Genomic DNA, 22,611 nt, shown 5'->3' with positions numbered 1-22,611 from the left:
GCTACAAATTGTGAATGATTGTCCATCATGCACTGTTCACTTTGACATTTGACAAGAAGCAGATCAGATGGGCTTCCACTTTAAATTTAAAGAAAATGCAACCTTGGGTAATACAGATCAGCTAAGACTGGGGAACTTGTGTTGCTGTGGCATGAAAGAAAAACAAGATTCAGTAAAGAGACTTTGTTCTACACTGACCCATCACCTTATTGGTTATAAAAATATCCCCCACACCGTCATACCACCAATACCAGCCTGAACCATTAATACAAGACAGGATAGATCCATGTTTTCAGGTTGTTTACACAAAATTCTCCCCCTACCTTTTGAATGTTGCAGCTGAAATGGAGACTCATCAGACCAGGCATTTTTTTCTATCTTCTATTGTCCAGTTTTGGTGAACTTGTGAATTGTTGCCCTTTGTTTTATGTTCTTAGCTTACAGGAGGGGCACTTTGTATGGTCTTGTGCTGCTGTAGCCCATCTTCAAGGTTCAATGTGTTCAATGGTAATTTGAGTTACTATTGCCCTTCTATCATCTCCAACCAGTGTGCTCATTCTCTGACCTCTGACATCAACAAGACATTTTCATCCAGACAACTGCTGCTCACTGGATGTTTTCTCTTTTTTTTGACCATCTTCTGTAAACAGTCAAATCCCAGTAGATCAGCAGTTTCTGAAAGACTCAGACTATCACATTTTGCACCGACATCTATGCCACATTTCTTCCCTATTGACCATGTTGACCATGTCATGGCTGGCTTCTGGTGTAAGCGGATCCCCCAGATACTGTTTTCTCACTGAATCATCAAGCATCAAGCCACTGCAGTAAATGGGTAGAGGTGGGTAAAGTGTTAATGCGCTTTGTGTATGTGTGTGGGTGTGGGTGTGTGATTGTGTGTGAAGAAGATTATAATGAAGTTAGTGTTCTTAAATTGTTTCATTATTTACTTCTGTGTGAAGGCTTGCATAAATTGTTTCTATAATGTAAAACACTGTGTTGCTTTCTGCTTGAAAAGCACTTTATAAATAAAATTTATTGGGTTTGATTTAGCATATCCAAAACAAAATGCATTATCACATATTTATAACTTAAATGTATAGTTTCCTGAATTACATAGATTATTAACACTAACTGCCTGCTCTGCCATTTGGTAGAGCAAAGTCTTCAGTGGTAGTTTGAAGAGTGTCATATGGTATAGATCTTAGTTTGATTTTACTTTTAATTTAAATAAGATGCCATTTGTTTAATGCAGATTTGCTACAATTGGGAAACTTGTATTGCCCCAGTAGAGCCAATCTTTTAGTTGCTACAGTTCACTTTATTGACAATTTGTGGAAATAAACCTACCTGAGTCATCTCTACCACTTTGTTCTGGCATATAATGACAAAGTTTTGTTATGTCATTACTGATTCTTTTTTTATTATTATTTTTAAGCTGGTACATTAAAGTAGTGATAATGGGACATCAAGATGTATATGTTCAGATATTTGTGGTGTATAAGATTCACCTTAATGTGAAATTGACTTAAGAAATGCTCAATAGATTTTTTTTGTCAAAATTTAAATGGAGTATACAGCCTTATAATGCATACATACATACATACATACATACATACATACATACATACATACATACATACATACATACATACATACATTGTAATGAAAATGTCTTGTCAGCCATGTCTTTATCAGTGGAATTGCTGATGATGATGAAGACTGTGATTGGTTGTTACATTGCTCATCGTCAGCAGTCCGCGTCCCACGGAAAGGCGGCGCTAACGTGCCAGTGAGCAGTTTTGTAACCGCTAATAAAACCAAAAGAAGAAGAAGAAGAAGACGCGAGCGGGAATATGGCGAAAGTGCTCACTAATATTTGTTGTGGTGAATCTGTTGTTAACAGATGGGTCGTGGATTTTTATTGTTCTCTGGCGCTGGAGTTCTTTAAAAATGATAAATACAAGGACTTCTGCGCTATCACAACTGTACTTGATAGTAAGTAGCAAGCTTTCCTTGTGTTTTTGCGCTTTGCACGCCAAGCTAGGTTAGACTTAGCTAGATTTTAAAAGCTGTGTGTAACTTTGGAATTACCAGAGTACCTGACAGTTTAACAGGGTCGTTTTAAATTGCTCACAGTATCACTCTCTTGAGCGTTGCATGGATTTTTTTTAATCAGACAGCAAATTAAATCAAGGTTGAAAATAACAAACTAATGGTTCGTCTTATGAATTACAGAAAGTAATCTGTACTTGAACAAGTATGACAAGCATACAAGGTAAAATTTCAAACCTGAAGTAAGCGAGTGAATTAGTCCAACCACTAATTATGTTCCCTTTTGCGTTGTGTTTGATTTGCTTAATTAATTACCTCATAAGGAAATTTTTTGATTGATCGATCATCTTGTTTGATTTCTAAACGGAAGCCATGTCCCTGTAATATCATAGCCATGACTTTTCCAATGTCATTATTTCTATTATTAAATTGTAAGTTGTGGAAGACATGGGTAAGTCCTGCTACCCACCAGCTGTGAGACTTTTCCTTCAAAAGTCTGATCAGTTTGTTTTTATTTCTACCCAGGTGAACTTTAGTTGATAAACAAAGATTAAAAACAAAAGAGAATAAGCTATTTACACTTCTGAACTTCTAATCCCACACGCTTGGTGATTTTATTTTATATTATGTGTTTGTTTTCAGGTGTTTTGATACGTCCTTTGGAGTCCACCAGTGACATGTCCTTAAAGATTAGACTGTTGCAGCTTCTCTCACGTGTAAATGAGGGCGAAAAACCTGGTGAGATTAGCATAAGAACTCGTTCTTATCTGCGTAAATGTTTTCATATCTTTTGCCAGTACTCAGAGTTATAATTTACTTACATACATACTTGAGTATATTTTTCCTGTTAATTTATGTTTGAATTCAGATGCAGTAAGATAAGCACTTTGCAGAAGTTATTCATTCATTATTTATTTATTTTGTTCATGTCATATTTTACATGGTTAAAATGACAGTAGAGTCCATGTGCTTTACATAACAAACAGGCCATTCAAAACAAGTATATAACTATTCTCTCTCTAGTATTGTTTCACTAAACAATACTATGAAATTTGCTCTGTTTTTGCCTCCAGAAATGCAGTTTGAAGCTGATAATGTAGTGTCTCCTCTGGAGTCAGCCTTAATTTTGCTGGAAAATATGATTAAGGAATTTGGTTGGACAGCAGGTTATCAGAATGTGCACATTTCACTTAAAGAGATGGTGAGTTGTTCATTTTCTTCTGTTTTTCATATATATATATATATATATATATATATATATATATATATATATATATATTCTACAAACTAAGTTATAAACCCAGCAGCCATCTGTTCTTGCATGGGACGAGAATTGTCTTCATGTCTTCCTCCCTCATGAACTTATTGGAAAGAAAAACAATCATATTCACTATCAAACTTTTAAAGTGATGCTTTAAAAAATGTAAATGAAAACGGCAACATTTGCTGAAACCTCCTTTAGGTTTTTTATTTGGGTGGAAAAAAATTTATATTAAAATATTAGGAGTTTTGGAGAATGTGAACTAAATCTCATTTAACAGTTCATAACTTCTTTTATATTAATTTAAATAAAAAAAACAACATTGCTTTATGAGGGAAGAAAATATTAACTGGTTTAACAAGTTCACATTTCTTTCTTCAGGCTGTTGGAATTCTCATCATGAAGAACAAATTTGATCAAGCAAAAGAGGTGCTTAACAAATACTTTCCTAAAGATGCAGGTGGAAAGGTGAGTTTGTCTTCTCAACAGTAAACCTACATTGTCTTTTGGCAGCATTTAAACTAATAATAATTATTTAAAATCCAGGTCTAATTTGGTAAAAGAGTAATAAAGCAGACTGAATTCTATTTTAAGATAAATAGCTTTGGCCAAGGGCTGTATAGTGGTGTGGTTAGCACTGTCACCTCACAGCAAGAAAGGTCTAAATTTCATTTTAGCCTTTTTGTGTGGCATTTATATGTAAATTTAATGTACATGTGGGCAGGTCTGGATTGGGGAGAAAAACAAAAAAAAGCATCAGGCTGAAGTCATACACTCATCTGGGCCACCACAACTCATATCCTGCACACATATGCAGACATTCAAGTGCACACACACACAGACTAAGTAATCACCAAACCTCATTATTCTATATAGACTGACATTAACACACAACTATAAGCCACCAGTCCAGTTATTTTCTTCCGCTTCTCATCAAAATACTCAATACAACAGTCACAACAGGACTCGTGTATTCATATTAAATTATGTATTATGGGATAGAATGGCGTTTTGACAGCAGGTGGTACCAGGGTCATTATTACAGCTACATAAAAAGGATCATAGAGAATCTCAACTAGTGCTCATCATATTATGTTCAGATAAAAGTTTACAGTTTGTAACACACCAAAGATCTCTACCATATCACTGATTTATTAAACGGTGAGCTCATGTGATGTCGCTGCTGCTGCTCTTTTGGAAATAAATTAAACTTTCCAACATTTGCGTGTCTCCTCCTCAACTATGTTTTTTTTTCCCCCCATGAGACCCCTCTCTGCTCCCCCTTTAACCTTTTTATTCTGAGCCCATTTTGCCACCACGTTCTTCTGCATCTCAGCTTTTCTGCCTCTATTTTTTTTATTTATTTATTTTTTTTGACAAGCAGGCCAGTCAGTCAGACCATTTTCATCCTGTGTTTGTTTTAAACAAAGGACTGATGTTATATTTCTGTGAGCCAAAGGTAGACAACTAAAGTGCCACACAGAGCTCTGGTGAGGCAGATTTCATTATTTTGGCTTGTAAAATAAGGAAATAAGAACATGTGAGTGGTTTGCCAAAGTAAATTTGGATGCCATCTATTTTCTGTAATGAAGAAATTAACAATTTGAAGTAATTGTAAAAAAATACATATATATTTACAGATACATATTTATATACAGAGTTAAATGGTACTTTCAGATTGAATACTCTGTTAAATATATATCATATGAATTAACTAGTCAGTATCTAAGCCAGTAAACAGATATTAGCTGAACAGCTGAGTCATTTGAGCCTTTGTCCTTGATTTACTTAACTGACCGTAGAGCAACATGCCAAAAATGGGAATGTGTATGTCCGAAAGATCAAAATTAGCCAGGAAAATGGGAACTGATACATCTCTAAATATTACAGAAATGTTGGCATGCTGCTTGCCACATGGTTGTGGAAACTGGACATGTAGCAGTTGGATGGTGCTGAATTTCTGTCAGCTGAATATCAAACAGCAGCAGACGGTGAAGATTCTGCACTAATCTGCATTCACAGTGATTGTTTAACACTTAGAATAATTTAAAAAGATCTGATGTACTTCTTTTATCTTGTTAGATGGAGTTAAAGAAGGCAAAAAAAAACACAGCTAAGCTTTCTACTTTTTAGTTTGTCACATTTAAATTGCAACACATTGAATGAGTTTTGTCTTCACTTTGTGTTGGCATGTCACACAACTTACATCACAGGACATCTGTGTTCTTTGTAGAGAGCTGTTTTCATGGACCTCATCCGTAAGGAGAGTCAAGAACATGAGGTCATCAAGCAAATGAACTTCCATCAGTTCAAGGAGGTCATGCTGAATTTTTGCATAAAGCTGTGTAAATTTAGTGAGCCCTTTCTCTACAAGGTACGTTTGCTGTAAATTAAACTGTCTTTATTCCAGTAAATAATTTCTAATTATTTATTGAACTGAGAAGTCATTGCCAATTATATTTATTATATATATATATATATTTATATATAAAAATATTATTATATATATTTTTTCTTCTTTTTTAAAGGCTGCAGAGAAACTTGTCAGTACAAGACTTATGGTAACAGATGACCAAGAAGCCCACGCAGCTACGGTTGATGAGTGCGAAGAACCCGGCCCATCTTCCACTCCACAAATGGTCACTGTCCACGTGAGACCATGGTACGCTTCCTGTCCTTTTGAGTCGATTTCAAAGAACCTAATCACTTCTGATAAAATAAAAACGTTTCCAAAGCAAAGTCAGGTTACTGTTATGTTGCTGCACATTTACTTTCGCAGTAGAGATTAAAGGATATGTTGGAAATCCGACACTTACAGCAATAAACTTGCTGTCTTATGTGTATTCTAACCTCGCTACACTTATCAGAAAAAAACGTTTCATTTTTATTCATCTGAAGAATTACCTACTTTAGTCGTCGCACTTGAACGGTATTTTGTGGAAAATTATTTATCAGTAGTTACATATACATTTGAGTTGTAAGGGTATTTTTCTGGGAACTATGAAGAGTATTTTTATTCTTGCTTATATAGCTACTTTTTGTTATCTTGATCTCATTTTCAGTAAACACGCACTGATCCAGAGGGCCAGACTAGCAGCAGCCTTCAATGACATGGATGCGTCTAAAGATGAAAAATCATTTGCTCAGTTGGAGGAAGAAGTGGAGGCAGAAAGCCAGGAAATGGAGGATATTTCCTCACAGCACTCAACTGATCATGACAGCGGCGATAACCTGAACTCAGAGAAGGATGGGCTGTATCACAGAGACTCGTGCAGCCACATGGAGGCTTCCCCAGTAGACCAGCCACCACAGACAGACGCTGGAACTCAATCAAAGGCAGATTTCATCTTGAAGGTACCCTACACTGTAGCACGGCTGGTGGTAGAACCAGACAGTCAGCCAAGCTCACATTGCATCACAGCTCCAGAGGAATCGGAAACAGAAGTCAGAACAGAAAAGCCACCACAGAAGAAGGCTGCATCCAGTAAAAAGTATATCAAAGACATGGAATGCCCAGTTACAGAGAAAGAAGTTTCCATACCCATCCGTAAGCATCCCAAGCAAACAAGCAGTGTCACCAGGTAACCTTAGCCTAAAAAGAAATGTACTGCTCTGGTTAATAATCAGTTTTTACAGATTTGTCCCATAATGCTTGTGTATTCTGCATCTGATGGTGGCTTTGTGAATGCATTATAACAGCTTGTTTTGTTGTACAGAGCTTCAGCTAGTGTGGCTGAGTGCTCCACAGACAGTGAGGATGTCTCCGGTGACTCTGCTGCCAACAGGAAAAATGATGACGCCCTCAGTAACCAGTCAAACGGATCATTAAGCGGGTAAGTTTGGATGTATTGAATTGTTGCCAAAGAGGCACCATTATAGACTTTCAGTGCTGATAAACAACTCATTATTCCCAATAAAAACACACTTTAAAGAATACTTTTAATAATTACTCGTTCTGTCATTCTGACAACACATTTATAAACTTCCAAACTTGTTTGGAACTAATTTAACATAACTTTTAGCTGTATTAGTTAACAACATAAATTCATTGTTAAGTCCAAAAAAATTCCATAGTTTTTGTCACTACATGGAAAAGTTTGTCAATCTTCCTTGTATTTGGGTGCATATTCCAATTTTACCTGAGCTGATATGGATGGTACTCACTCAGTCCAGTACAGCTAACCACTCAGAGAAAACTGGGCTTTTCAGGTTGATAGTCGCCTTCATCGCCAGTTTTTACAGGAAATGTAGCACCACATTTACTGAGAATCAATCTTAAATCTTATTCCACTAAAGCCATCAGCGAAAATAGCTCTCATTTCCATACTGATTGATTTCACTCTCCTCACAGAATCCTCAACAAGTCAAGACAGATGTCATCAGAGAGCGAAGAAAACACACAGAAGCTGTTACCCCCCTGCCAAACGCCAGTGCAGAGACACCGCAAACAACCGTCCAGGAGTCCCACCAGCAAGCAAGTGCAGTTGCAATATCACTAATGTGATCTCAATATTTTGCTCGATGATTCATGGATGATCTTGTCAAACATCTGCTTCCTATTTACACAGTGATCCAGGTGATGCAGATGACATGCATATCACAGACTGTTCATCAGACCATTTGCCCAGACTGTCCCCTCAACACTCGGCCCCTCAGAAGAGCTCCACTCCTCATAAGGACTCTACTCATGACAAGGGTCTTCCAAAATTGTTAGTAAAGATAACAACAGAAGTGTTACATAAGGATGGATTGGTTTACTTGTTGCGGATATATACTATATATTAGGAGGAATGGCATAAACAAGATAATTTATTCTATCTTTTTTGTATATATTAGATTTATTTTACTTATTTTTGTCTGCCCTTCGTTCGAAAGATGGTGTCATTTTTTTTTATTTTAATTCTAGTTTGTAGATGCATTATAGATGCACACAAACTTTTTTTAAATATATTTAAATCATAAGAATCTACTGTTTTCCTCTGTTTAAACATTTAGGATGCCAGCATTGAAAACCTTTTATGTTCACAGTATGTCGCTTTTTAATAATGTAACGGAGAGTAAGGCCACATGGGATGATGAGGACTCCTATTTCCCCACCAAAAGCACAGGTAATGTTTCATTATTTATCCTCATTTAATCGGTTCTGTAAATCCTGACCTTGATGTAACTTGTTTTTAAATCTCAAAAGGATCAAATGAGAGCAGCCTTTCAAATTCAGGCAACAGGAAGAGGGTAAGTAAAGCTGGATCTAACATTTGCTGTATTCACAAGTTAAAATCAGTTCAGAATTCTGTTTTGCTTGACATGTCAGAGGTTTAGAAGTCATTTTAGGAGTCAGATTAATGGGTTATCCTGCTGTCTTTGGTTTTAGTTGGATTTTTCTATTCCTTAAAGTTTCCTTACTATTTGATGAACATTGGTTACCTTCATATTTTGTGTAGTACAGATAACGTGCCCAGGTCCAATTTAGTTAAGAACATCTGACCAAACTCACCAGTACAGCTACTGACTGATGGAACCACAGCAGAGTCTCTCTGGGTTCAGGACAGAGCTTCTAACAGAGCTTTAAACACCTTCATTTGATTTTAAGGGGCAAAGAATTCTATAGACAATTTGCAATTTTGATGATAAATCCAACTACTGATACAATCATTCAATTTTAATGGATATTAATAGGTACACAAATAGTTGTATTTAATAATGTAACTATTTACTATTAGACACAAGTAGTACTGATATAAAATTAGTGAAATCAGTGTCTTTGATCAACATTTTCCAATAGTTATATAAATTCTTGCATCTGCATTATGTAATTTTTCTATTATTTTCTATGAAATTCAGAAATTTGTTTGGTACACTGGGCCGTCATGTGTGAAATTGAATGATAAAGACGTACAAGTTACTTGTGGTTGCAACTTTAAAGTGACAGCTCACACTATGGTTATTTTCTTTTGGATATATTCATGTTCACTAATATGAGCATTTTCCAACTTTCTTCTAACAAAATGATCAACATTCGTATTTAAATCTTTTCTCTGGGTTTACAAGTCCTGCATGAAAATTCAGGATGAGAACACAATGCCAGGTGTTCAGGTCGAGTCAGTTTCTTGAATGCTGCACTTTGTGCCACACCCTTTTCAACATCTACCCTGGCATAGCTTTGTGAAAAGGCAGTGGCATTTATTTTGATCTGCAGTTTTATCAGTAATAATTTGCCACAGCATTCTAGGTTAAAGTCAGAAAAGTGTTATATTATGTGAAGCTGGATAACCCCAAGAGATAAAACTTTTACTTTGTTATACAAGCTTTTGAACAGATTTAAGCTGCAGTTGATGATGGGACCACACAAGTACACAAAGATACAAAAATGTATTTTTGTTGTTGCAGAGGTGGACCGAAAGCGAGACCCAGAAATTGAAAGAAGGGGTCAAGAAGTTTGGAGAGGGTAACTGGCGAAAAATCAAAGCCTACTACTCCTTCAAAGACAGAACAAACGTAAATCTTAAAGATCGATGGAGAACCATGAAGAAGTTAAACATGGTCTGATTTTTATCATTTCATTCTCTTAACCACTTTTTTTGTTTCCTATTGAATTGTTTTATTTCTAGTTCCATGTGTTAAGTTCAGTACATTTATTTTGAGTTTAAAACAAGTTGTCTCTAATAAAGAGAAAATGTGCCTAAAGTGGTTTGATTATTCACTGTAGCCATGAGATAAATGATGCAAGGTATTTTAGATTTACATGAAAAGCAACTTTAAGAAAAGTTATGAACACAGAAATAGTCCTTGTTCCTTGGACAACATCTATTTGAAAGAGAGGATGATAAAGAGGCTCTATAGACTACATTAGCAGTATCAGTCAGTAGGGACATTTTCTTATCTGCTGTTCAGCTGATTCAATGACATAATTACGTAGTTGAGACAACCAGGTGTGACTTTCTATGAAAGTTGCAGAGAGGTTAACGAACAAAGAAAGGAGTCCATGTGTGTTCATCTTCATTGCTAATGGAGCCTCCTACGTCACCCCCAGCTGAACTTGATGGACAAAACATACTAGAAAGGATTACATCTTTGTCATGTAACAGCCTGATTTATAAAAGACATGCAAATCATAAAACACCTTTATTTTGTCAATATTTGATAAAGGGTGATGTTTCCATTGGAGAACAAAATTAAAGAACCTTGTCAATCCTAGGACCCGAGAACAGTCCAGCTGTACAAGCTGTGATCGGGGTTCTCTTAAAATGTCAGGTGGTGACATAAAGAAGCTGCAATCACCAGTTTTTCTGGATGTGAATTCCACAGTTCAGGGGCTGTAGCTTTTATGTTAATGTGTCCTCATTCCTGATGAACTCTCCCACATCAGCCTGGTGAAACACAACAATGGACATGGGATCCACTCGTCGACACTCCTGGGTTGACTTGGCTGCAACTCCGAAACCCTGAGAATGAAAACGCAGCTGATAATAGCACCTCACTAGTGAATAAAGGTCACAAATTGCTCAAGATTCATGCACTTTCTTGTGTGTACAATATGTATGGATACATTATTAAGAAGTTAGGACATTGTTAAAGTCAGTGACCCCAAGTCTGAATAACAAGATGTTCTGTATTGTCAGATTCTAACTTAGTTCTCACTAGTAGTGTTTTCTATGCTATGTGGCTAATTTCACCAACCTCAAGAGTTTTTGCCAGACTTAATTCCCTGACACATGGATCTCTGTAGACAAGCCTTTCTGCCATAATTGTTTCACTCACTGTCCATGACACAAGTTAACTTGGTTATGTAAGAGAACTGACAGTTTATCACTTATATTATATATGCTTGTCATTTTCCTTATTGGAGTTTTGCTCCATCATATTCTCTGGTCCTATCTCCAGCACTGCTATTGGCTGTAAAACCTCACTGAAAGCTCATTAATCACTTCTCGCCCTGTGACCCTTTGTGACTCTAGTGCAGATGGGTTGTGTATTTTGCACACACTGGGGTCACACTTGGTTTAAGTTGATCTTGTTGAATACTTGGTTTCATTTTCCTGATACTGACCAGACAGTATAACGCTAGTGACTGAATTATTAATTTAGTTACTTCTGTCACATAAACGCCAGTGATTTTGTGCTACTGAAAGCTATCTAATGCTTTTGATGCGTTTTCCTCCATTCTGGCACAGATTGATCTCAAGTGTTCATGAAACTGGTTTGCAGTGATTACCAATTACCAATGAGTTATATATTTTAAAAGAGGGTACTAAGAGTGCTTTAATCCACATTACTCCTCATCATACAACCGTAACTTCTATTTGTTTTAGTAGAAAAAAAAAATAAATATCCAAAAACTGTCTCCCTTTCCAAATGTCTCCAGACCAGATTAAAATTCCTTGTTAAACATCGCCAAACAAAGTGTCAGAAAGAGAAAGACTTACCAAAGGCACATCAGCCATGGAGTAAACCACAACTCCCTGATACTGCATAGTGTTCTCTGTGATTCTGCCAAGGCCAGATTTTAGCACATGGTTCCCATACAGGAAAGACTGCTCTGCTCCAGGTTTTACCCACACCTTGAACTGAAGTCATGACAGTCTCAAGTTAGTCATACATGCATGAGTAAAGTTTATATATATATATATATATATATATATATATATATATATACACACACACATATGTCTTAAGGTGCTGGCAGAGATTACAAGTTACAAAAAAAGACAATGCAAGTGGTGCAGCTAATGTTGCAATTCAACAAGCAACTATGCAGCTGTAAAGTTATTTGAATAGTCAGATAAGGTTCACCATGTTTGTTTTGTTTACGTTTTTCCAGTGCTTACTATTCAGTGAGCTTCTGGAAAGTTAATCCTAGCCTGCAGCAATGGAATGTGGTCACAAACAAAGGTAAAAGCAGATAAATAAAAAAAAGTTATGTATTTCTGCTGAACAGATCCCTGTGCTGCTCACATGTTGTCCTGCTGTTCAATCAAAATCTTCAAAAATTACATTTTTAAATGTCCCTGTAGTTAAAATAGAGGTGTATATCCCTGTAACAGTTTTGTAAAATGGATAAAGTTAAGGAAGAGAGATCAGATGGCTTGAAATTATAACTTCTATAATATATGGATCAAGGCAGAATTTATTGCTTTTCTTTTAAGATTTAGAGAGACTGTGTGTCATATGATATCAGGCTGTCCTGGCAGCACGGCACAGTTTCGTATTTTTCTCCATCTCTGACTGCAGTCTCCATTGGTAAGAGCCAAGTTAGTGATGCAAACTTGCATCGTACACCACCTTTGCATAGGGCGCCAGGAAATCCAGAGCTGTGATGTGCAGGCGGAACTTCTTGGTCTTTGTAAATTTCCCAAAGCATGTACCCACTGAGATGAGCTTGTCCCGAGAAAAGTTTGTGGCCAACTTAAGAATTTTCTCACTGTGGACAGAGAAGGATGCTGTATGAATATCTCGGTTCACTGAAAGCCACCAGTGTATGAGTGCTTATTAATCCAGAAATACCTCAAGTAATAAACACGGTCATGGTGTAGCCTGAAACAGTAGGTACCGTCAGGTCGGTCCACTAGAAGTTTTATGTTTTCTCCGATGCTTTAATTACAGAAAAGATATGGGTCACACACAAGCTAACAAGCACGCTAATACATTCTTAATTTGATTAGAATTTTTTTTAGACCACAGAAATGCATTTAAGTTAACTTACTATTTCGATAGTTTCTCAAACATAGTTTTTGTTTCCTCCTCCGTTAACGGTCTCATCTTTAAAATTTAAAGTTTGTCTTTCTTTAAGCAGCTATTAAGCGTGTCTTCTGTGAAAAGCCTGAAAACGTGGGGCAACACGGAAGCCGTCACACTTTAAAACGGAAGTAGCTTTACGTAAACGGAACGCGTAGTTCCTGGTTAATTTTTGGGGACATTCTTCAGCTTTCAGTCGATCGTAGGGGGTTTTTTTTTCCTCCGGCAAACCGGCTGCTTTCTGGTAAGTTTGTTCACTTACAATCAGATGTAGCACACCAGTATATTCACAACATTATTTTTAATTCATACGAAAATTAATCTGTTTTACCCTTTTCTTTTATTAAGTACTGCTGTCAAAAAGCTCGAAAAAGGACTACATTAGCTTGGTTTGCTAGCTGTCAGTTAGAGGAAAAACCACAGACCTCCGGCTGCTAGCTTGTGCGCGTTAGCTTACAAGCTAACGGAGATAGCAGATAGTGCTAATGCAACAACATCAACTCATTAAAGCTACTCCAGTTTTTAAATAGCGAAATACCACCAGCGGTTGTAATGAATTGCTCTCGGTTGTTAGTTGATCTCGGGACCGTCGTTTTTTTTTTAAAAAAGAGGAGCTTTTGCCGCAGCGGTTCGAAGTTACATAACGCTCATTTGTTTGTAAATACGAATTACCTCAATGTAATCTAAGATAAAAGGCAGCGTCATCCTTTAAGGATTTCAGATTTAATTACGATCAAAATTCTCTTATTCTCTGTCAGCAGATAATTTGACTCTCCTGCAGAGTACCCATTATCTTGTCAATGTCAGCGATGTGTGCCGTCAGCTGTAGTTAGTAACATGGGAAGTCTACTTGTCAGCGAGCTCTTTGCGTTTGCTGAAAATTTGATCCTCCCGTCACCTCTTGTTTGAAACCAAAAATGGTCGATCCTTTCTTCAAGATACCGCCACATTTTTATTAAGTTATGCACAAGAGAGCAGTCACAGATAGCGATTTCGTGGCTTTAACTATATTACTCCAGGGGCTTGTAAGTTAACTGCTTGAGTTAAGAGCTATTTACTTCAACTAACTACTTCAACTCTTACTATTTTTATTCTGTGTGAAAATAATAGTATGTCTATACTCATCATCTTGATCCATGTTGACCTATTTTTAAAATGAAACGTCCTACCATCCTATTCAGATTAAAAATGTAGCAGTCACCCAACACGTAATGTGAAGTACTAACATCATAGATATTCTCAGACATTTTGTCAGATGTCACTCCAGATTGTCTTTTTCTGGCCTTGTAGTGAGTAAGCCTCCAGATGATTTTAGGGTTGTTGATTAAAATGGATGCATTACCAAATCTGCAGTGCTAACGTAGACATCCTGAAAACTGAAACTTGTGCTGATTATTGACACTGAGTCCAAGGTTATGTTACAGTGCTCTGTTGTGCACCAGACCCGATGACCCCAAAAGTCAAAATGTATTTACAGCAGCTGATCAGTTAAGATTCTGTATTGAAACACAAAATGCATAATAAATGAGTGTAATAGCAGTGTGATGGTGAAATAGCCTCAGAAATCTGAGTCACTTGATCATATGTATATATAAGTTGAGTATAGAAAGTTGTAACAGAACATTATGACATTTTTCATTAGAAGTAGTAGTTTGTGGTACCTGTTGGCAATTAACTTTGGTCTTACAATTTCCCTCAAAAACTAAAGATCTGTTATTGCACTAATGTTCAACTACACTAGTTCTGAAGTTGATCCTTTTTATTTATGTATTTCTAAATTGAGATTTTTGTGTGCTTCTTTACTGTGTCAACAGGTGTGTGCTGCCTTGTTTTTTGGAGAGCAGTTCTTGTGCCTACGGTTTACCCCAGAGGATCGAGCAGTCTGTCTGTCATTAGTTTCCGGTGTGTGTTTGTGACTCTGGTAACATTGAACAGGAAGACAGACGCAGAGAGACGTCTGATTTTAGAGAGGAAACTGCTGCGGCTTCTTCGTCAGCCTCAGAATGACTGAGTTCTGGGTTTGTTTCAGCTGCTGCATTGCAGAGCAACCACAGCCAGTGAGTATGAAATCTGCTTGGAAGAGTTACTAAGACAAATGCTTCCCTTTTTTTTTTTTTTTTTAAAGCATAGTTGGGTAGGACTTATATTTTTAGGAAGAATCTAGGCTGATACACTTGATAATGTTGTCTGGCCTTATGTAGTATCCTGCCCCAGATGTCTGTGATATGTAGATAAATGCATATATTCTCTTTAATCTTAACTGGTTAATTTTCAGGAAAATTGTGACTATTAATTATTTTCAAAAGAGCTGCACAATATTAGAAAAAGTTGCAGTGATTTAGTTGGCAGTGTGTGCCTGGAGAGAAAATGGAAAAAAATGGTAACATAAAACTTAATAAGAACTTTAGTGCCACACAATTGGTTTCATGGCACCAAAACCACAGAAGAATCCCTTCCTCTTCCAGTACTGCTCCGTTTGGACCATGACAGAGTTCATTTGCCTTTTCTCAGAGTGCTACCCTACCCTACTCACCATGGGTAGGAAACAGGTGGGCCTGGCAAAAGGGCTTTGAGGTCTTCTTTATGGGCAGCCAGGCAGCTGCCCCATTTCTCTAGGTGTGAGAAAATATTCCAGGACAATGGCTTAAATGAGTTAACTGAATTAATTAATTAGTCCAACACACAGCTTTCTTTTTTTTTGTAAACAATCTTTATAAGGTTAAAAATGTGTGGTTATGCCTGATAAGATACATTTCATACATTCTGACTATAGATTAAATAAAGTGACAAGACCTCCAGTTAACCATATGCTACAGTTCAGGCCACAACACTTAAGTAAATGTGGTTGATTAATGAGTCAGAAAACAATTAATTGTTTTTCCTAGTCAGCTAGGCTTTCTACTAACTAATAAGGTAGGGGAATTACAAATTCAACCTCAGTCAATTTTAGCATTTAACACTGCTTAAAAAAATCCAAAAACAAAGTTTCAAATGATTAAGGAATAAGGGGGCTCTGTTTCATGTACTCCAGACCTCTTTCTCATCTTCTTTGATAAATAATATATTATCAAAATCTATGTGTAATGATGAAACTGTTACTGATCTAGGATATCTCTGGTTATTATTATCAGAAACGGCGACGACGGATCGACCGCTCCATGATTGGGGAGCCAACAAACTTTGTTCACACCACACATGTAGGCTCGGGGGACATGGGCCTAGGATTGGCATCAGTAGGTTTTCATTAATTTTTATAGAATATTTTTTTCAAAAATCTATGAAATCTGTGTCTGCAGTCAGTGAGCATTTGCTTTCTTTTTTTTTTTTTTAATCCAGGTGGACCTTGTTCAGGCCCAGATGAAATCTAAAGGGGGCTATGCACATGGAGGTTCTGAAGGCTCTCAGTTGTAACGAGGTGAAATGTTTTCCGATCTCGTAGTAGAACTGATATTCAACCACAATGTTTTCACTACTCCAAAACTGTACAAGCCTAGTTCAAACTTGTTTGTAAGCAAAAAAAAAAAAAAAAAACTTTTTCCTGATATAAAATATGAAGTTTGTACATTTGTGCATTACACCACTGTGTGATCATCTTAAGTATTTTCTAACAGAGCAATGCAGCATTCCTTATAAACACTGATAAGCAACTTGTGTCTTTATCTAAGTTTGTTTTCATTGAAACTATGTGGATCCTCTTTCATTGTCATGCAAGTGTTGAAATTGTAACTCAAAGCCAACATGTTCAGATAAATTTCATGACATCACAGCTTCTGGCCTCTTGCTGTAACACTGATTAAAACGACCAGTACAATTTGGTTTTGCAGCAGACACGTTCAATAGTCACATCTCATAAAACATAGGGCATCAGCATATTACAATAGATGCGCCAAGCATTCAGTCGAAAATCATCTTAAAACAAAGTGCATAGCAAAGTAATGAAATAAAAATGCAGGCTCAAAGTAGCAGCAGCAAAGTGTAGTCACCGCTTCCTCTACGTAGCATCTATTGCCCGGATGGAGAGAGGCACAAAGTAAACGTTGATCTGTTTTTCACATTGAACATCTGCTGTTGACAGTCCAGAGTCTTCACTTGTGCTGCGTCAAAACAAATGATGATAAATCATGCTTGCACACCTCAGAGGGCTTGTCTTGTGTGACTGTGAGAGGAAATTGGAGTGATGCCATGTATCACTGGTCATGTTTTACTGTAAGAATTGTCTTCCCACACCAGGGACTAAACATGTTTCCTTTTTGATAAGCTTTGTTTAGCTGATTTCTACATCAGTTTTCCTCGTGACAATAATTACTGACTGTAAAATGAATATTATTTATTTATGTGTTTGTTAGCTCAGATCTGACATGGGTTTCCGTGCTTCACAGGTTCCTGGCTAGCTGTCAGTGTTGCTTCTTGTTTTGTTAACTCAAGGGGTAATGGCAGTCCGGCACCATGCGGGAATTCCAACATGTGGCAGTTGGTGTTTGGAGGAAAAAAATGTGGGATACATGCGTGCAAAAAAAAAAAAATCACCGACTTCTGAACGGAGACTTGTTGCTCTCAACCATAGTCCTCATTTAGCAAACGACTTCCCTCTGTTGTTGTCAGTGACACTAATGTGCTTTTCTGCAACCAGTTTGCATGTGCAGCAGCTAGTGGTGAAACTGTAACTTTGGCTCCAAATTGATCTACTAGTGGCATTTATGGCAAGCCTTGGAGGAAATTGGTGCAGAAAATTAAAATAACTGGATACCTGTTTCTGCACATTATGCTTTCGATAATTTATTTACACCATAAGTGGGGTACATAAGTTTTGTCCCGGCATGAGTTGGACACTGTTCATAAAGCAGTTGTGTGAGCATTAAGCTGGGCACACACATAAAGATTATCTGGCTGTTTTTGTCTCAATTTTTTTCCCCCTTCCCAACCAAGGACAACTGTATTTTTCTAACAAAAGTTAACCATCATTCTTCATCATGCATGTCCAGCCATGCTGGATGTTGTGTCTTACTGTTGTTGCCATGGTTCTTCATTTTTTCCAGTTGTAGCCATGTTTCTTCTTCTTCGTTTTTTGTTAGATCAGAACTGTGTTCTGTGCTGAGATTATCGGAGCACACCACACACATTACGATCAAAACGGTTAAATGCCTGATTATTTTATGCTCATGTGTGGAATCTCTAACAGATAAAAAAAATCTCTTCAGATTTAGAAAATCCTTATGTGTGTACCTGGCTTTACGTGTGACTTTTTTGCCAGGGGTCACAGTTACCTCGAACATACCATCGTCCATGGGCGTAGCACCTGTGGGGGATGTGGGTGCTTTGATAGTCACCGACACCCAGACTTATTTAGCTGTTCTTTCTTTTTAAACTTTTGTGCTTTTGTGTAAAATTTCTGCTCCGGTTCCTCTCTGTCTCTGTGCTGCACGACTGCCGCCTCTCCTCCTTCATCTCATGTCGGTCCTAGACTCTTGTCAGGACTGTCGGTGATCATCTGATCTGGCTTTTTGTCCTAGTGCCATCTCTATTGTTCTTGTTTATTGTTCAGCTTGTGCTAAGGAGGAAACTAGCAGGTTGTTGACGTAGAATGCTAACCTTTCAGTTGGATAGCCTTTTGTTTGCTTTTATTTTATATCATGTTCATTATTAGCTATGGTTTGCTGGTGACACAGCGGTAAAATCTGCTGGTCATAATACAGCCAGATGGATCAGGTTCAGACATCTAGCAAGGGGATGTCTTCTCTAAATCATTGATGCTGTGCAGATGTTGGATAGGCAGGTTTACCTTTTAGGGGGCATGAATGTGGTCTAGGGGAAATTATGACCAGGTTCTGAATACAAATCAGAGCAGGACCTTCTCTAACGAGGTGGTTGACTAAAATTTCAGATCAATTATGGCTTTGTCCCTTCAAGGAACACCTTAAAAATGTTTGGGTGCAAGATTCTCTTTTTTTTTGCCATCACCCCTGTAACTCCCACTAGATGTCGTCACTCAGGTTTTTCATTTCAGAGTTTGTCACTCTATTTGTTAGGGATTAATCCAGCCCGAACAAAATCAAACATGTTTGAAAAGAAAACAGAGGGACAATTAAAGAGGTCAGAGCTCGCACCCTGAAGCCTGGTTTCTCTCAAAAAGTGAATAAGACAAAATGAGCAAAGATTTTATGAAAGGATTATGTGATTCGGGCTTTACACACACAAACACACATACACTCTTCCCAGTCGCAGCACTATGAATCCTAACATTTGTTTCACCCTTTCTCCCACAGCTCTTCAGTCTTGTGGAAACTACTGTTCATATAAGGAAGACTTTTCCAAAAAAAAAAGCAGTGCTGTCTGTAATGGACACAGGACCAAAAGAAACTACTGCTTTTCCATGATGTTGTGTATATATTTTTATTTTTCCATTCCTTTTTTTTTTTTTTTTTTTAATGAAAGCACTGCTATCCATTTGCTGCCATACTGTTGCACTGTAAAGAATAACTGTTAAGAGTAGATAAGAGGGTTTAGAAAGCTCATGATCTCAGTCAGGTGTATGCTTGTGTGTATGTATGAGGAAAATGTTTTCAAAATGATTTGCTATTGTAGCCCAATTGGATGCCTGTATTTATTATTTGATCTGTAAACGGACCTCATGGTGGCTGGGCCACGCTGGAGATTTGGAACATTCAGTTTCCGTCTTTATTCTCAGAGGTTTATCAAAGGACAGGTAGAGGTAGCAACACAAAAATGTTTTTATTCTGAGAAATACTCACCATTCTCTGAGTTGCTTTCAGGGTTAAAAATAGCTGTTTTGTAATAAACTTGAAATGAGTAGAGTACACTGGATCATACATTGTACACTCACACTTGCTTAGGAGTTTCTCATAATTTCAATAATTTTTTATACTCATTTAGATGGAACCATATAGAATTTTAATAAAACTATGAACATCCTAATCTGCCTTCTGAAGTCATGCTCGTTTATTTGTTTTACGTGTCCAAAATAGAAGCTTCACATTGCAAGTACTAAGCTTAGCTTTTTATAGGAGATATTTTTAAGTACATTTTCCTCATTTTAAGGCACCAACTGTAGACCAAGACATCAACTTAGAAGTAACCACAAATGTGGGTTTGCAGAATTCACACACCGTACTAGTCAAATGTTTGGACACACTTTTCCCATTCAGCTTTAATTGGAAAGTGTGTCCAAACTTGACTGATACTGTACTTGTTCACAAACTGGTTTGTTGTAACTGATGGTGTCCCTCGCCAGCACACCCTCAATTCTCTCATTTGTTTGCCTCTCATTTGTAAACCCAATTTTTTTTTTTAGATGGTCATGGGTGACTTTGTCACCCTGGAGGGTCCTGAGTTCTTTGTAAACTCTAGTGCCATGGCTCTTAAAGATCTTAAATGGACTTAAACATCATGTGACCCACACTTGCTGCTGAGTTTGCAAAAAACAACAAAAATTGTAGTTGCTTCAGTTTCAAATGACTATTTTTAAGCACTGTTAATTTAATTAAAATTATTAAATGTTTTAACCCAAATTTCTGTAGATTATTTCCGTATCTTTATTTCCCTTCAAGCACAAAAAATGTTTCTGTAATGGGTCAAAGTGAATAGATGCAGTTGTTGCCTGATTACACATTTATGTCGGTAAACAGACTGTAGTTAGTTTTTTCTGACATGAACATTTTCACTTGTCAGTATTTTGTCTTGTTAATTCTTGTTGTCTTAACCAGCGTCCAACAAGAATGTTAATTAGTGATGTAAAAAGCCAGCAGGCCTTGATCTCCTCATTCATCTGGTTGTTTGCCATCCACTCACATCCTATGACTGTTTCAGAAACAGAATGTATTTAGTGCAGCATGCTATTGTCAAACTAATTAAGGTACAAAAAGAATGAAATCTTTGTTGTTGGTATCGAGCATTAGAAAATACTTTGATAGAAAGTCAAATTTCTTTACAGCCTTACATCTTCTGTTTGCCCAGATTCTTGTACGGATTTAGTTAGGCTAGATATGGTAAATTGAAAATAAACATGTTGTTACATTAATCTGTTTCTTTTTTCTGTCTGTCTTGTTCCTGTGTAAAGACAGATTGACATACACATAAACCTTTTTTTTTTTTTTACCAGCTATCTGCTAAATCATACATCCTGTAGAATGCAGTCATACTGGGATTGCAGTATATTGTGTGACCAGCAGGCTGTGCTAGTAGACTGCTTGAATGTGACATAAATTGTTTGGGATACCTGTCATAGGACTTATTTTCTGATGACCTTGTAAATATGTGGTGTATAAAAGTGATAGATCCATGATTTGTATGTATTCAGATTCATACATATTTTGCTTACTTTTCTGTATAACATTACAGGGAAGGAACAGTTGGCACAATGTTTTTGATTTTTTTCCCCCCTCAGGATCTGACTTTATGTAATTCCCATGTTAAAGGGAAGTTCATCTGTCATTTTCTGCATTTCAGAGTAAATAAATGTTATCTGTTGTCTGATGAACTGCTTAGTTTGTGTTTTTTTGTTATTTTAGTTCAGATGGAAAGGGCTGTGTGGATGCACATAGTACAAAAATTCAAGGTGTCAATCACACATTGCAAAAAGAGCTGAAGTAACTAATGCTTTATTTAGACCAGAAGTCGTACTATAAGCATAATAATAAGTAAAGGCATCTGTTCACACTGCAGAGACATCACACTGGACTGGAGAACTGTGCTTTCTTTTCTTGGTTGAAACAGGTATATATACTGTTGCAATATTTCTGGGGTGAAGAGATAAAAGCATCTAAGACTGTATTTTCAGAAACATTTTCTAAGCTGACAAAAACCTGATGAGGTACAAAACTAGACTAAACACAAGATTCTTTGCTACAGGCTTTATGCTTTTACACAGGAAACCAGCAGATGTCAGTATTTGCTTAGTTGTGAAGGATCATGTAAAAACAAAACTAAAGTGGTCCCAAAACAGATCCCTATGGGACACCACATTTTGCCTTAGAGAAACTAGACCTGTAGTTATTTGACTGACACATATGATCCCTATAAGCTGCATATGAGTCAGTATTTTAGTACCTGATAATCCTTCCCATAGTGGCTCAGTCTGTGCAAACAGCTGATGCTTTGATTAGCTGTGTCACAAACAGCACTGGAGTCCAAAAGAACCAGGATGGAGCACTTCCATCAGCAGCAGCCATTAAAATGTTATTTGCTACCCTAAGAGGGGTAGTTTCAGTGTGGGACTGAAACGTCCTAAATGTGTGGTTGTTCTCAGCTGCTAAAAATAATTGTAAGGACACACTTTGTTCTTTCTTTCTTTCTTTTTTTTCTTTTTTTTTTTTAAATAAAAGAAAGCTTGGATTGGTCTGTAATTTTGAAGTATGGAGAGGTCCAGCCCTGGATTAGTTTCCTATAGTAATGGTTAAGATGTAAACAGTCATCACCAGTGATTGACTTTCTTTCAAGAAGAACAAAGTACATCTGTTGGACTTTAGTGGCGCAGCTGGTAGAGGTGGAGCTACTCTTAATCAGCTAAAATAGGCTGGGGTTTTAGTCCACTGCCTCCCATACTGGAA

The 22,611-nt window shown here is 37.1% G+C and overlaps 3 protein-coding genes across 3 annotated transcripts; 2 read left to right on the top strand and 1 right to left on the bottom strand.

Annotated features, from left to right (window-relative positions):
• Positions 1–1,818: 1,818 nt before the first annotated feature.
• On the top strand, positions 1,819–10,000 carry terfa (telomeric repeat binding factor a). The gene is made up of 13 exons (XM_041984462.1): positions 1,819–1,998; positions 2,698–2,793; positions 3,129–3,256; positions 3,698–3,784; positions 5,550–5,690; positions 5,845–5,978; positions 6,379–6,897; positions 7,033–7,149; positions 7,668–7,790; positions 7,885–8,025; positions 8,345–8,424; positions 8,505–8,548; positions 9,704–10,000. Exons 1-13 carry the CDS (start codon positions 1,857–1,859, stop codon positions 9,860–9,862), a joined length of 1,911 nt encoding a protein of 636 aa, XP_041840396.1. The 5' UTR covers positions 1,819–1,856; the 3' UTR covers positions 9,863–10,000.
• A 423-nt stretch (positions 10,001–10,423) lies between these two features.
• nip7 (NIP7 nucleolar pre-rRNA processing protein) lies at positions 10,424–13,194 on the bottom strand. Its single transcript, XM_041984471.1, has 5 exons — positions 13,017–13,194; positions 12,818–12,904; positions 12,596–12,734; positions 11,740–11,880; positions 10,424–10,758 (listed from the first exon to the last, which is right to left on the bottom strand). The coding sequence occupies exons 1-5, from the start codon at positions 13,070–13,072 to the stop codon at positions 10,639–10,641; spliced, it is 543 nt and encodes a 180-aa protein (XP_041840405.1). The 5' UTR covers positions 13,073–13,194; the 3' UTR covers positions 10,424–10,638.
• A 13-nt stretch (positions 13,195–13,207) lies between these two features.
• On the top strand, positions 13,208–21,539 carry cdc42se2 (CDC42 small effector 2). Its single transcript, XM_041984478.1, has 5 exons — positions 13,208–13,292; positions 14,863–15,105; positions 16,180–16,281; positions 16,385–16,463; positions 19,312–21,539. The coding sequence occupies exons 2-4, from the start codon at positions 15,052–15,054 to the stop codon at positions 16,457–16,459; spliced, it is 231 nt and encodes a 76-aa protein (XP_041840412.1). The 5' UTR covers positions 13,208–13,292; positions 14,863–15,051; the 3' UTR covers positions 16,460–16,463; positions 19,312–21,539.
• The last annotated feature ends 1,072 nt before the right edge of the window (positions 21,540–22,611 follow it).

This window comes from Melanotaenia boesemani, chromosome 1, assembly GCF_017639745.1.
Source record: "Melanotaenia boesemani isolate fMelBoe1 chromosome 1, fMelBoe1.pri, whole genome shotgun sequence".
In the NCBI taxonomy this organism is placed as follows: domain Eukaryota; kingdom Metazoa; phylum Chordata; class Actinopteri; order Atheriniformes; family Melanotaeniidae; genus Melanotaenia; species Melanotaenia boesemani.
Note: the sequence above shows the minus strand (reverse complement) of the source record. Positions and strands in the feature narration are given on the sequence as shown.

Excerpts from the sequence above, each read along its gene's own strand:
- terfa (XM_041984462.1), top strand. The coding sequence starts at position 1,857 with ATGGCGAAAGTGCTCACTAATATTTGTTGTGGTGAATCTGTTGTTAAC. Across the intron at positions 5,691-5,844 it reads GTGAGCCCTTTCTCTACAAG|GCTGCAGAGAAACTTGTCAG; the intron begins GTACGTTTGCTG and ends TCTTTTTTAAAG. Across the intron at positions 8,549-9,703 it reads ATTCAGGCAACAGGAAGAGG|AGGTGGACCGAAAGCGAGAC; the intron begins GTAAGTAAAGCT and ends TTGTTGTTGCAG.
- nip7 (XM_041984471.1), bottom strand. The coding sequence starts at position 13,072 with ATGAGACCGTTAACGGAGGAGGAAACAAAAACTATGTTTGAGAAACTA. Across the intron at positions 12,735-12,817 it reads GACCGTGTTTATTACTTGAG|TGAGAAAATTCTTAAGTTGG; the intron begins GTATTTCTGGAT and ends CTCTGTCCACAG. Across the intron at positions 11,881-12,595 it reads TCCTGGCGCCCTATGCAAAG|TTCAAGGTGTGGGTAAAACC; the intron begins GTGGTGTACGAT and ends TCATGACTTCAG.
- cdc42se2 (XM_041984478.1), top strand. The coding sequence starts at position 15,052 with ATGACTGAGTTCTGGGTTTGTTTCAGCTGCTGCATTGCAGAGCAACCA. Across the intron at positions 15,106-16,179 it reads TTGCAGAGCAACCACAGCCA|AAACGGCGACGACGGATCGA; the intron begins GTGAGTATGAAA and ends TATTATTATCAG. Across the intron at positions 16,282-16,384 it reads TGGGCCTAGGATTGGCATCA|GTGGACCTTGTTCAGGCCCA; the intron begins GTAGGTTTTCAT and ends TTTTTAATCCAG.